Below are 15,172 nucleotides of genomic sequence, written 5' to 3' on the forward strand. Positions count from 1 at the left end.
GAGGGGTAAAGAGGTCTATGGTCCAGTTGCAGGTCGATGGGACTAGGCAGATCAATAGTCAGTACTGACTAGATGGTCTGAAGGGCCTTTTTCTAGTGTACTATGGCTACTTGCTTGGTATGACTGGGTGCAGTCAGGAGCAATGAGCTCAAAAACTGGCAAGTCAGTGGGCAAGAGTCTTAAGACCATAAGACAAAGGAGCAGAATTGGGCCATTCAATCCATCAAGTCTGCTCCGCCATTCCATCATGGCTGACCCTGAATCCCACTCAACTCTATACACCTGCCTTCTCACCACAACCTTTGATGCCCTGACAGATCAGGAAACTATCACTTTTAGCTTTAAATGTACCCACGGTCTTGCTTCCACAGCTATCTGTGGCAGAGCATTCCACAGATTCACTATTCTCGGGCTAAAAAGAATCCATCCTTTCCTCTGTTCTGAAGAATTGCCCCTCAATTTTGAGATGCCCCCACCTTAGGAAACATTCTCTCCACATCCACCCTATCTAGTCCTTTCAACAATTGGTAGGTTTCAATGAGATTATCCCACATTCTTCCAAATTCCAGTGGGTACAGGCCCAAAGCTGCCAAATGCTCATATGTTAACCCCTTCATTCCTGGAATCATCCTTGTGAACCTCCCCTGGACTCTCCAATGACAACACATCCTTTCTGTGATAATTGCACAACAACCAAAACTGCTGACAAATCTCAAGTGCAGCTCAGCCAATATCTTACAAAGCCTCAGCATGATCTCCTTGCTTTTGTATTCTATTCCCCTTGAAATGAATGCCAACGTTGCATATGCCTTTTTTACCATAGACACAATCTGTAAATTAACCTTCAAGGAGTCTTGCACGAGGACTCCTAAGTCCCTCTGCAATTCTGGTGTTTGAAATTTTCTCCCCATTTCGATAATAGTCTGCAATATTGTTCCTTTTACCAATACTATATTCCATCTGCCATTTCTTCCAATTTGTCTTAAGTCCTGCAATTGCATTGCTTCCTCTACCACCTACCCCTCCACCTATTTCCATATCATGCATACTGCCTTTTTTATGCGGTGAGTGCGTGAAATGGGATGCCAGTGATGGTGGTGGGGGCGAATACGATAGGGTCTTTTAAGACTCCTGGACAGGTACATTGAGCTCAGAAAAATAGAGGGCTATGGGTAACCCTAAATAATTTCTAAGGTAGGGACATGCTCGGCACAGCTTTGTGGGCCGAAGGGCTTGTATTGTGCTGTAGGTTTTCTATGTTTCTATGCCTCAAAGCCATCAATTCCATTATCTAAATCATTGACAAACAATATGAAAAGTCCCAATACTGACCCCTGAGGACACTGGCAGCCAACCAGAAAAGCCCCCTTTATTTCCACTCGCTGCCTCCTGCCTGTCAGCCATTCCTCTACCCGTGTAGTATCCTGCTTTAAATTATTCGCTAGTTTTTCCCCATATTACATCTTTTCCCTTCTTGTGGCTTTTTTAGTTGCCTTTTGTTGGATTTTAATAACTTTCCAATTGTCCAACTTTCCACTCACTTTCAGTACATTATAAGAGAAAAGGCTGTGTGAGCTTAGAGGCTTTCTACTTGGAGTGAAGAGGGCTGAGATAGAGATGTACAAGATGATGAGGGGCATAGATCAAGAGGAGACCCAAAGACAGGAAAGCCAGGGTGGAAATAGCTAAAACAATGGGGCATAATTTTAAGGTAATTGGATGAAATTTTAAGGTGATGCCAGAGGTAGATTTTTTACACAGTGAGTGGTGAGCGCGTGGAACACCTTGCCAGGGGTGGTGGCAGCGCCAGATACATTAGGGGCATTTAAGAGACTCTTGGGCACATGGATAAAAGCAAAATGGTGGGCTATGTGGGGGTGATGAAGTGTTCGATTGATGTTTAGAGTAGGTTAAAAGGTCAACATGTTACAGCTATTTTTGGGATTATCCCATCAGAAACAGGATATATTCCTGCCTCCGCTCAATGGACGACAGCCTTTTCAACCTTATTGGCTAGGAAAGCCAGTTTACTTAAATGGAAGGACCCTAACCCTCCTACCGCCTTTTACTGGCTTTCCATCACATCCTGTTTAAGTCAGACATTGGATATATCCTTTAAATTTGAAGAAATCTAGCGACCTTTTATTCAATATTTTCATATGATCTGATTTTTGTACTGATTCACTTCCAGCTATTTTTTCAGAACCTTGGATTTGATCAGAGAGTCTCCCTTCTCTTGGTTTTTCTCTCAGGATGGACTGCCCAGTCCTTTTTTTTCTGTTTAGAATAGTGTTTTGTTTTTCTCTTTTATATAAAAGAAAATAATAATAGTCCTTCCTTTCTTCATAACTTGATAAGAGGAGAATCGTACATTCTATATCAAGTTTATACTTGGTAGATCAACACTATGTGTGATTCTGACATTATTTTACCTTCTGTATGTACTGCTATTGACATATATCTCAGAGATATTCTCCTGTTTATATACACTTTTTTAAAAAATCAATAAAAAGATTGAAAGAGAAAGGAAGAAGGTCAACATGACAGTGGGCTGAAAGGCCTGCACTGAGCTGTAGTGTTCTATGTGAAATATACAGGCAGTGCCAAACACCATTAGGAGATTCCTTGGAAACAAGAAACTAGTAAATGTTGGATGATTAACAAACCTTAAAATTCCAATCTATGCCCTGGGTTCATTCCAAGGGGACAATGAATTTATTTTGCCCACTTTGACTCTTGGACCATAGTGTGCACAGCTTTTACTGCTGCAGGAAGGCTATAGAGAAAATGTATAAATGTGACACCAGAACAGTTGGAGAAGCCTAAAAAAAGAGATTTTTAAAAAAATTGCTGATGGGTAACACACACAAAATGCTGGAGGAAATCAGCAGGTCAGGCAATATCTATAGAAATGAATCAGCAGTCAACGTTTCTGGCCAAAACGCTTTGTCAGGACTGGAAAGGAAGGGGGAAGAAGCCAGTATGAAAAGGTAGAGGGAAGGGAAGGAGGACAAGCCTGAAGGTGACAGGTGAAGCCAGGTGGGTGGAATGAAATGAGAAGTTGGGAGGTGACAGGTGGAAAAGACAAACGGCTGTAAAAGCAGGAATGTGATAGGAGAGGAGAGTGGACCATGGGAGAAAGGGAAGGAAGGGGGCAGCAGTGGGGAGTGGTGTTGGGCAGGTGAAGAGAGGAGGTAAGAAGCCAGAGTTGGGAATAGACATTAGGTTGGAGGCTACCTGGATAGAATATGAGGTACTTCCCCACCCTGAGGGTGGCCTCCAACCAAATCATTAAGAGTGGTAATACATTTGACAGGGTAAATGTCCAGAACTTGAGGTTATAGTCACTAAGGGCCTGACTGTATGTGTGGCTGGTGGAAAGGGGCATATTTTGCTGCTGTCTCGTCGTTGCTTGTATGTTGGCTGTGTGCTGTTCTGCTGAACATTGTGGACATCAGAATGTGTGGTGACACTTGCGGGCTGCCCCCAGCACATCTTTGGCTTGTGTTGGCTATTAACACATGTAAATGCAATATGTAAATTTGAATCTGAACCTCTGTCGACCTCTGCTTTAAATATGCCGAATGACTTGGCCTCCATTATGGATTCTAGTCTTCTCCACAACACTCATTCTCATGTCGTTATCACTAAACGACTGGATTCTGCTGCTAGAGACATATGGAATAGGGTTTGTAAATTGTGGGAATGCTATGTTGTTGCTGAAATATGGTGACACTTGCAGGCTACCCGCAGCACATCCTTATGATGTGTTGGTTGTTAACTCAAATGATGCACATCACTGTATATTTCAAAGTACATGTGATAAATAAATCTGAATCTAAGTTTGCTCTGACTGATGAAGCTCAATGTGGTCTTCGGCCCACTCCTCCTCCTGTATCTTTTTCTGTTCCCCCACTCTCCCACTGATCACAGAAGCATTGAGTACTGGAGATCCTCTGTTGGTTGGGGTCGACCATGGATGCTGAGTCCTAGCTGTCTACATTGTATACAATAGCCAGGACAGTACGACAAGGGGACCAATCTTTTGCCATGCAGCAGGCTCCCCCCTCCCCCCACCACACACACACAACCGATGAATCTAAAAGAATGGCAGAGACTAATACAGTTTGGCATTAGCAGGAGTTGCAGTCAGCATTGAACTCAATGTAGGACTGCCTTAGGGACTCCAGCTCCGGATTTTTCATCAGGGTTTCCCCCGAAGCCTTTCCCATGAGTGGGTATAGCCACAAGGCAGCAGAATTTTGAGATCGGTGTTTGCCTTCTCTCAGCTGAGCTGCCAACCACAGCTGCTGAGCTCCATCTGCCCAGAGTGACTGGTTTTAAGGTGCTAGTAACCCACCTTTGCCCCTTCTCCTGTAAGTAGAAACCGTTCCGTTGGGTTTAGTATCTAAGCCACAGGTGAATGCCAGGAGATGAATTTGATTGTCAGAGGTTATTTGAGACACCCTACATTGGGAGCATTTAATAAGTAGTGGGAGCTTATTCCCCACTACCCTTCCCCCCACCTATGATAACCTGTCCTCTGCTAACCCCACTGTCCCCCAGCTATAACAACCTCATAACGCTGAAAGAGCTGGAAAGAGGCCTGGCAATATGGAGAGAAATGCTTAATTTCAGAAACTTTACCTCAGGACTGCATGTCAAAGCTGCCCTATTACATCGATTTTATGACAGGCGGAATCTATCTCAAGTGATAAATAAATCTAACCTAAAGAGTGTAAAGGGGAATTCTTTGCTCGGAGAGGGCTTCTGGTGTAGAATCCTCTCAGACTGAATGAAGCAATTGAGATTTGAGTGGAAGCTGATTCTGTACCCAGAAGGAGGAAACAGGAATAAGGTGGTGTTGGATGAAGATGTACCTGGAGAGGTTTTCTGCTGTGAGTTCTGTGGTTCAGTGCAGCACTCTGCAGGAGACCCCTCAGGTACACGGAGGTCACCTTTGAGAGTCATGTCCAATCTGGAAGAATCCCCCGTGAAATCCTTGGAGCTGGTGATGGTTGAGTTCCTGCCCACGAATTGAGTGGAGGTGTTTGAGAAACTACTCTGGGGATACAGCAGCGAGGATTCCCTGCCAGACGATGTGGGGGAGTCAGTGGAGCAGCCACTCTGCTCTTTTTCCTTGCCTGGTGGGGTTTCTGCTGTGCTGGGGACAGCAGGGGCTGGCTCGTCCACAGTCTTCTCACACTGGGTGGTGGCTGGGACGAGGGCCAGGTCTGAGGTCTGGAACTGCTTTATCCACTGCAAGTCTGCAGACGATGAGGAGGATGAGGTGGAGCTCATGGCATCTGACCCGAGAACATGGGGTGATGTGGCCTCTTCTTTGCTGTCCTCCTCCTCGTGGCTATCCTCAAACTCGCGATGGAGCATGATGTCACATCCGATGTGGGAACCAATGAGCAGTACGCTCCTGTTCTTCTCTGAGCTATGCCACATTCTGGAAACAGGTGGGATGGAGATGCCAGGATTATGCCAAAATAAGGACAGGGGCCTAAAGTTGTTGAACCTTACCCTAAAAGTTTGATCATTACCACCATCATTGTTATCACTGCTGCTCGATAAGCCAGATTCTCCTTCTTCGCTGCTGAAGTGAAAACAAGACAGAAAGAGAGATATGTCTTTAGAAAGAACCTTTCCTCAACAAATGCATTTATCCAGTCAATTATGGAGTCACCGTCGCAGGAAACACAGCAGCTAAATCTTTCAAAAGAAACACCCTGGGGGCAGCATGGAAGTATGGCGGTTAGCATAACCCTATTACCATAAAACCATTAGATATCAGAGCAGAATTAGGCCACTTGACCCATCAAGTCTGCTCCACCCTTCCACCATTGCTGATTTATTATCCCACTCAACCCAGTTCTCCTCCCTTCTTTCCATAACCTCTGAAGCCCCTACTAATGAGGAATGTAACAACCCCTGCTTTAGGTATGCCCAATGACTTGGCCTCCACCTCCACTCTGTCTAGGCTTTTCAATATCTGATCAATTTCAATGAGATTCCAACACCTCCCCCCCCCCCACCCCCAACCAACCCATTCTTCTTACAGTGCCTGCCGGGTTCAATTAGCAGATACTTAGATATTTAGCCAGATAATTCAATATGCAGGTATTATGTATTCAGTCCTAAACACAACAGCTACTGCAGATGCTGGAAATAAAGAAAAACACTCACAGTGCTGGAAGAACTCAGCAGGTCAGCAGCACCTATCATGAATAACAGTAATAATAGTCAATGTTTTGGGCCAAGGCTCTTTGTCACGACTGGAAACAAAGGGGGACAGAAAGTTGAATAAAAAGGCGGGGAAAAGGAGGTGTTGTGTATTTAATATTTGAATAATATTGCAAATATGTATTGTTTAATTATGCATTCTTTGTTAGTTTACTTAATTCATTATGGGTAATAGGTAAGAAGTACATTACGTGAATGGCATACACCACATCATAAGTACACATCTCACTAAAGCAAAAATGAAGCAGACACATTTTAACAGTGGTGATGAGTAAGTTTTAAAATGAGCCTGAGATGACTGCATGCCTATTGTAGCACAGCACATGTTTTCTTCTGAGGAGCAAGAGATGTTTGAGTTTTTTAAAAAAGCACAGCATGTGTTTCTTCAGAAGTGGGCAGAAATGATCGAGTTAAAAAGGCAGAAAATAGATGTAATTCATGGTATCAGGTGATAATAATAATAAATTTTCTAAAAAAGCAGAAATGGCTGGCTACATCGGAAAGGTTGATGCATTCGATTGCACAACAGATAACTGGGTGATGTATACTGAGTAAACTGAGCAGTATTTTGAAGCAAATGAGATAGCCAATGAACAGTGAGTGCCAGTTCTGCTGAGTGCATTGGGTGGAAAAGCATATAATTTGCTCAGAAGTTTGACTGCTCCAACCAAGCCAATCAGAATGAGCTTTGCTGATATTGTGAAATAAATGCAGGAATGTTTAGATCTGAAATCATTGTTGATTGCAGAACGGTTTAGGTTTTATAAAAAGAATCATAAGTATATGTAGCTGAATTTTAGAAATTGTCTGAGCATTGTCAGTTCAGTGATGGGCTTAATGATGCACTAGGAGATCGTTTAGTTGGTGTAATATTACAAGAAAGCATTCAAAAACAGCTCCTAACTGAAGCACAATTTACAGTTAAAAGAGCAGTTGAAATTGCTGGAACAATGGAAACAGCAGACAGAGACGCAATTGAGTTACAGACATGAATGAAAGCGAGCATGAACAAAATTACAATGTCTAAACAGAAACTGGCCTGGCCAAACAAATTGTTACCGTGTGGCAGGGGCTGACATACCCCAAACCAATGCAGATTTAAAAGGAAAACTTACAGAAAGTACAACAAAGTAGGATACATACAAACAGCATGTCAGACAGACAAAACAAATGAAAAAGATAAAAAGTCAAGTTGCCAGTTTTAAAAAGAGTTCTAATCTACATGCTGTTGATGAAAGTTATGATAGTGATGAGAGTGACACAGGACCGAGTAGCTTTGAGATTTACAATGTGAAAACTAACAATAGACAAATAAGTGTGTGTGCAATAGACAAGTAATATGGCTTACACCAGAAATGAACAGCAAATTAATTAAGATGGAATGGGACACTGGCTCAGCTGTTTCAGTCATTCTAAAAAATGAGTTTGATCGGTATTTCAAAGATATTGAACTGAAGCCTACGGATATCCAACTAAGAACTTATCCTGAATAGATAACTCCTCTCGGAATGACATTTGTAATAGCAAGCCCCATTGCATTTGTATGTGGTAAAAAACAGGAGGGCCCACATTGTGGTAACAATGCATGAGAGAGGAGCTTGCCCAGGTGGATTGGGGGAGGATACTGGCGTGGATGACGGCAGAGCAGAGATGCCTGAAGTTTCTGGAAATAGGTCACAAGGCACAGGATAGATACATCCTACAGAAGAAGTTGTTCTCAACTGGCAGGGGTAGGAAACCATGGCTGACAAGGGAAGTTAAGGAATACATAAAAATCAAGAAAAGGGCATATAATATCACAAAAGTGACTGGGAAGTTGGATGATTGGGAATCTTTTAAAATCCAACAAAAGGCAACTAAAAAAGCTATAAGAACGGAAAAGATGAATTATGAAGGCAAACTAGCCAATAATATAAAGCAAGATACACAAAGTTTTTTCAGTTATATAAAGAGTAAAAGGGAGATGGGAGTTGATATTGGACCATTGGAAAATGTTGCTGGTGAGGTAGTAATGGGGGACAAAGAACTGGCAGATGGGTATTTTGCAACTGTCTTCACTCTGGAAGACACTAGCAGTGTGCCAGAGGTCCATGAGTGCCATTGCTATTACAATGAAAAAAGTGCTAGGCAAATCCAAAGGTCTTAAGGGCGATGTCACCTGAGCCAGATGGACTACATCCCAGAGTCCCAAGAGAGGTTGCTGAAGAGATAACAGATGCATTTGTCATGATCTTTAAAAAATGACTTGATTCTGGCATGGTCCTAAAGGACTGGAATGTTGCAAATGTCTCTCCAGTCTTTAAGATGGGAGGAAGGTAAAAGAAATGAAATTTTAGGCCAGTTAGCATGACCTCATGGAAAAGTATTGGAGTCTATTATTAATTATGAGGTTTCAGGAGACTAATGATAATATAAGTCAGCATGGTTTCTGTAAAGGGAAATCTTGTCTGACAAATCTGTTAGAATTCTTCGAGGAAGTAACAAACAGGGTGGACAAAGGAGAAGCAGTGGATGTCATTTACTTAGATTTTCAGAAGGCGTTTGATAAGGTGCTACACATGAGGCTGCTTAAAAGGATAAAATCCTATGATATTACGCTCTATGATAGTACCCTCTTAAAGATAAGTCCAAAAAAGTAGCAAGAATCTTTTGGTGTAGGTAAAAATAAGTTAAATAAGGGTGATCATAGGTTAAAAAAGTAAAGGTTGTGGAGCGAATCTGAAATGGTGCTCACTCCATGAACGCCTCCTGGTGACGATGAGGAAGTACAGGACACCCCAGGGGATGTACCTCTCGTAAACAGGTTCACCTTCTTGGAAGCTGTCAGGACAGAAGATACTGCCAGTCTGAGAGGCAGACAGGTCTGCAAGCCAAAAATTGGTGCAGAAGCAGAGCCGAGGAGTCAGACATCAGGAAGAGCCGTGGTAGTGGGGGACTCCATAGTAAGAGGTATGGAAAGGGGTTTCTGTGGCAACAGGCGAGATTTAAGGATGGTGTGTTGCCTCCCTGGTGCTAGGATCCAGGACATCATGGACCGATTGCAGGGAATCCTCAAGGATGAAGGTGAACAGCCGGAAGTGGTAGTGCATGTCGGCACAAATGACATCGGGAAGAAGAGGAAGGACATTCTGCAGCAGGACTTCAGAGAACTCGGAAGAAGGCTGAAAAGCAGGACTTCCAGGGTGGTTATCTCTGGTTTGCTTCCAGTTCCTCTTGCTGGAGAGGGCAGGAACGGGGAGATAATGGATCTGAATGTGTGGCTGAGGAACTGGTGCAGGAAGCAAGGATTTACATTCTTGGACCACTGGGATCTGTTTTGGGATAGGGATGAATTGTACAAAAGGGATGGGTTGCACCTTAATAGGTGGGGGACCAGCATTCTGGCAGACAGGTTTGCCACTGCAACACAGATGTGTTTAAACTAAGTAGTGGGGGGGAGGGGATGAACTGGAAATATAAGGATGGAGTTAAAGGGAAGTGAAAATAAGAAAAGTTAAAAAGGACAACAGAATCAACGGAGTAGAAAGCTCAAGAAGAGATAATACAGTACGGCCAAGTGAAATAGGAATTGATATGAAAGGAGAGGGGAGTACTGAATTAAAAGTACCGAATGCACGAAGTATAAGGAATAAAGCAGATGAGCTTGAGGCTCAGTTGGAAATTGGCAAGTACGATGCTGTGGGAATAACAGAGACATGGCTTCAAGCGGACAGGGCCTGGGAAATGAATATTCAAGGATATACATCTTATCGAAAGGACAGACTGACTGGCAGAGGGGGTGGAGTGGCTCTGTTGGTGAGGAATGATATTCAGCCTCTCGCGAGGGGGGACATAGAAACAGGGGATGTAGAGTCAGTATGGATAGAACTGAGAAATTCTAAGGGTAGAAGGACCCTAATGGGAGTTATCTACAGGCCCCCAAACAGCAGTCTGGATGTAGGGTGTAAGTTGAATGAAGAGTTAAAATTGGCATGTCGCAAAGGTAATGATACAGTTGTAATGGGGGATTTCAACATGCAGGTAGACTGGGAGAATCAGAATGGTACTGGACCCCAAGAAAGGGATTTTGTGGAGTGCCTCCGAGATGGATTCTTAGAACAGCTTATACCGGAGCCTACCAGGGAGAAGGCAATTCTAGATTTAGTGTTGTGCAATGAACCGGATTTGATCAGGGACCTCGAGGTAAAGGAGCCATTAGGAGGTAGTGACCATAATATGATATGTTTTAACCTACAATTTCAGAAGGAGAAGGGAAAATCGGATGTGTCAGTATTACAGTTGAACAAAGGGAACTATGGAGCTATGAGGAAGGAGCTGGCCAAAGTTCAATGGAACAATACCCTAGCAGGGAAAACAGTGGGACAACAATGGCAGGTATTTCTGGGAATAATGCAGAAGGTGCAGGATCGGTTCATTCCAAAGAGGAAGAAAGATCCTAAGGGGAGTAAGGGGCGGCCGTGGCTGACAAGGGAAGTAAAGGGCAGTATAGAAGAAGTATAACATAGCAAAAATGAGTGGGAAACCGGAGGACTGGGAAGCTTTTAAAGAGCAACAGAAGATAACAAAAAAGGCAATACGCCAAGAAAAAATGAGGTATGAAGGTAAACTAGCCAAGATGTAAAGGAGGATAGTAAAAGCTTCTTTAGGTATGTAAATAGCAAAAAAATAGTTAAGACCAAAATTGGGCCATTGAAGACAGAAATGGGTGAATTTATTATGGGGAACAAGGAAATGGCAGATGAGTTGAACAGGTACTTTGGATCTGTCTTCACTAGGGAAGACACAAACAATCTCCCAGATGTAATAATGGCCAAAGGAACCAGGGTAAAGGATGAACTGAAGGAAATTTATATTAGGCAAGAAACGGTGTTGGATAGACTGTTGAGTCTGAAGGCTGATAAGTCCCCAGGACCTGATGGTCTGCATCCCAGGGTACTTAAAGAGGTGGCTCTAGAAATCATGGACGCATTGGTAATCATTTTTCAATGTTCTATAGATTCAGGCACAGTTCCTGCTGATTGGAGGGTGGCTAATGTTGTCCCACTTTTCAAGAAAGGAGGGAGAGAGAAAACAGGGAATTATAGACCAGTTAGCCTGACGTCAGTGGTGGGAAAGATGTTGGAGTCAATTATAAAAGAGGAAATTACGACACATTTGGATAGCAGTAGAAGGATCAGTCCAAGTCAGCATGGATTTATGAAGGGAAAATCATGCTTGACTAACTATGAAAATGGACAAGGGAGAGCTAGTGGATGTAGTGTACCTGGACTTCCAGAAAGCTTTTGATAAAGTCCTACATAGGAGGTTAGTGGGCAAAATTAGGGTACATGGCATTGGGGGCAGAGTACTGACATGGATTGAAAATTGGCTGGCTGACAGGAAACGAAGAGTAGTGATTAACTGGTCCCTTTCTGAAAGGCAGGCTGTGACCAGTGGGGTACCTCAAGTTTCAGTGCTGGGACCGCAGCTGTTTACAATATACATTAATGATTTAGATGAAGGGATTAAAAGTAACATTAGCAAATTTGCCGATGACACAAGGCTGGGTGGCAGTGTGAAATGTCAGGAGGATGTTATGAGAATGCAGGGTGACTTGGACAGGTTGGGTGAGTGGGCAAATGTATGGCAGATGCAGTTTAATGTGGATAAATGTAAGGTTATCCACTTTGGTGGCAAGAACAGGAAGGCAGATTACTATCTAAATGGAGTCAAGTTAGGAAAAGGGGAAGTACAATGAGATCTAGGTGTTCTTGTACATCAGTCAATGAAAGCAAGCATGCAGGTACAGCAGGCAGTGAAGAAAGCTAATGGCATGCTGGCCTTTATAACAAGAGGAATTGAGTATAGGAGTAAAGAGGTCCTTCTGCAGCTGCAGCCCTGGTGAGACTCCACCTCAAGTATTGTGTGCAGTTTTGGTCTCCAAATTTGAGGAAGGACATTCTTGCTATTGAGGGAGTGCAGCGTAGGTTCACAAGGTTAATTCCCGGAATGGCGGAACTGTCATATGTTGAAAGATTGGTGCGACTGGGCTTGTATACACTGGAATTTAGAAGGATGAGAGGGGATCTGATTGAAACATATAAGATTATTAAGGGATTGGACACACTGGAGGCAGGAAGCATGTTCCCGCTGATGGGTGAGTCCAGAACTAGAGGCCACAGTTTAAGAATAAGGGGTAGGCCATTTAGAACAGAGATGCAGAAAAACAGAGTAGTGGATATGTGGAATGCTCTGCCCCAGAAGGCAGTGGAGGCCAAGTCTCTGGATGCATTCAAGAGAGAGCTAGATAGAGCTCTTATAGACAGCGGGGTCTAGGGATACGAGGAGAGGGCAGGAACGGGGTACTGATTTGTATGATCAGCCATGATCACAGTGAATGGCGGTGCTGGCTAGAAGGGCTGAATGGCCTACTCATGTACCTACTGTCTATTGTCTATTGAATAGAATATAAAAGCAAGGAGATAATGCAAAGACTTCATAAAACACTAGTAAGACCACAATTGAGGTATTGCGAACAGTTTTGAGCCCTATGTTGACATTGGAGAGAGTCCAGAGGAGGTTCACGAGGATGACTCCAGGAATAAATAGGTTAACATATGAAGAGCATTTGGCAGCTTTGGGCCTGTACTCACTGGAAGTTAGAAGAATGTGTGGGGATCTCATTGAAACCTGAATGCTGAAAGGACTAGATAAGGTGGATGTGGAGAGGATGTTTCCTATGGTGGGGGTTTCCAGAACTGGAGGGCTCAGCCTCAAAAAAGCAGGGTGACCTTTTAGAACAGAGGTAAGGAGGAATTCTTTTAGCCAGAGAGTAGTGAATCTGTGGCATGCTCTGTCACAGACTGCGGTGGAGGCCAAGTCAGTGGGTATTTTTAAGGCAGAAGTTGATGGTTTCCTGATTGGTCATGGCATCAGAGGATATGGCAAGAAGCTGGGTGCATGGGGTTGAGTGGGATCCAGGATGAAATGGCAGAGCAGACTTGATGGGCTGAATGGCCTAATTTTGCTCCTATGTCTATGGTTTTATGGACATGAGTGGCTGAGACAACTACAACTTGATTGGAGATCCATCCACCATGTCATATCCCCTGCTATAGAGTCAACTGAAAGTGAATTAAGAAAGGTACTGGATGATGCCACAGCAGTGTTCAAGGATGGCACTGAAAAGCTCAAAACATATCAAGGGTAAAATAGTGTTAAATGAAAATATCACATCAAAATTTTACAAAGCCCATCTGGTTCCTCATACCATCTATGATAAAGTAGCCAGTGAGCTAGATTGCATGGAAGCTGAATTCTTTCCAAAGCTGAATAGAGCCCATGGGCAATGACAGTGGTCCCAGCAGCCAAGAAGAATGGTCTATCAGGATCTGTGGTCATTTTAAGGTCACCATTAACCCAGTGCTGAAAGTAGATCAATACCTCCTGTGCTGTCTTTACGACAGTTATTTAGTTTATAATATTTTCGCTTAGTAATTCATTCAATAGTATTTTCTAGTTAGAATTAGAAGTGTTTAAAGTGTATTCATTGCATGTAAAATATATCGGCATGCGATGACGTCACATCCGGTTTCGCCGCGTCTTGTGGGAAAACACCGGTTTGAAATTAGCGCGAGGGTGGGGGCTTTCCACGAGGCTCACCTGAGCAGAAGCAGTTTTGCAGGCATGAGAAATCACAGTGAGAGCAACGCTGTAAGTTAATAGATAATCGATATATTGAACTAAGATGTTAATGCCGATCCTGTTAGAAGTAACGACGGTAGATAATGTTTATGCTTTCGTTAGTTAAAGAGTCGCGGATAGTTTGCATGGAAGTGTATTTAAAGTAGTCAATGGAGCAGGTAAACTCTCCCTGTATACTGCACCTTAGTGTAATGTAGTTATAGTCACCTTTGCAAGTATTTACACTTGAAATGTGATATTAAGGAAGGAACAAATACTGTATCAATCTTGTATTGTTTTATCAACAGTTTTCACCATATGTTAATGTGAAGAGTGAACAGTAAATGGTTAATCTTACTGCGATCTGGTTCTTATTAACTGTGGTTTATCCGGACGTTAAATTCGGCGTTTGTTACACCCGAAGGAGAACGTTACAGTGAAAAAGCGGCATTATCAGGTGTTTCAAGTGCTGCAATGTCAGCTCAATCCAGCATCAAGTCGACGCCGCCCAGCGACAAGGGCAGTAAACCGACATCAAGTAAGCCCACCCAGGCGTTATCAGGTGTTCCAAGTGCTGCAATGTCAGCTCGATCCGGGATCAAGTCGATGGCGCCCAGCGACAAGGGCAGTAGAACAACATCAAGTAAGTCCACACAGGCAAGAGCCAAGGCAGAAGCCGCCAAGGTGCGACTGCATTACGCCAAACAAGAAGCAGTTTTGAAAATGAAACAGGCCACCAGAGAAGCCGAAATCCAGAAAGAAAGGGCCGCCAGACAAACAGAAGAGGCTGCCAGAGAAGCCGAAATCCAGAAAGAAAGGGCCGCCAGAGAAGCCGAAAAGGCCGCCAGAGAAGCCGAAACCCAGTTGGAAATGGCAAAAATATCGACAGAGTTGCAAGTGCTGCAGCGAGAAAGTGAAGAAGAAGCTGCCATGGTGGAAGCAGAGTACATAGAAGAAGCTGAAGGGTCGCGTGATCTGACCGAAACAAGTTCTGCTTTAGAAAGGATCAGACTGGAACGCACGAGCGACTATGTACAATATCAAGCAGACAGGCAGGCTCGTCTCCCCTCTCCATACCTATTCGATAACTTCCCCAGCTACGAGGAAGAGAATTTACCCTCGCGGCCCCGCGATGAAGTCAAGAATGAAAGAGCTGACAACCGATATACTTTGACACCAAAGTTACAAAGTTCGATGCGAAGAGACGCGGAGGTTGAATCCAGGATGGCAAATTCCATGAGAAACGTGCGTTCTCAGTCAT

General features: G+C 43.6%; 1 protein-coding gene across 1 annotated transcript in view; it reads right to left on the reverse strand.

Moving 5' to 3' along the window:
* The window catches only part of LOC132398967 (PDZ domain-containing protein 9-like), a 33,090-nt gene that overhangs the window by 745 nt on the left and 17,173 nt on the right, over positions 1-15,172 (reverse strand). The window contains exon 4 of the mRNA XM_059978804.1: positions 4,881-5,602. Coding sequence (XP_059834787.1) covers positions 4,881-5,602 — 722 coding nt within the window. The remainder of the gene's footprint in view (positions 1-4,880; positions 5,603-15,172) is intronic.

Source organism: Hypanus sabinus, chromosome 9 (assembly GCF_030144855.1).
Source record: "Hypanus sabinus isolate sHypSab1 chromosome 9, sHypSab1.hap1, whole genome shotgun sequence".
Taxonomy (NCBI): Eukaryota; Metazoa; Chordata; class Chondrichthyes; order Myliobatiformes; family Dasyatidae; genus Hypanus; species Hypanus sabinus.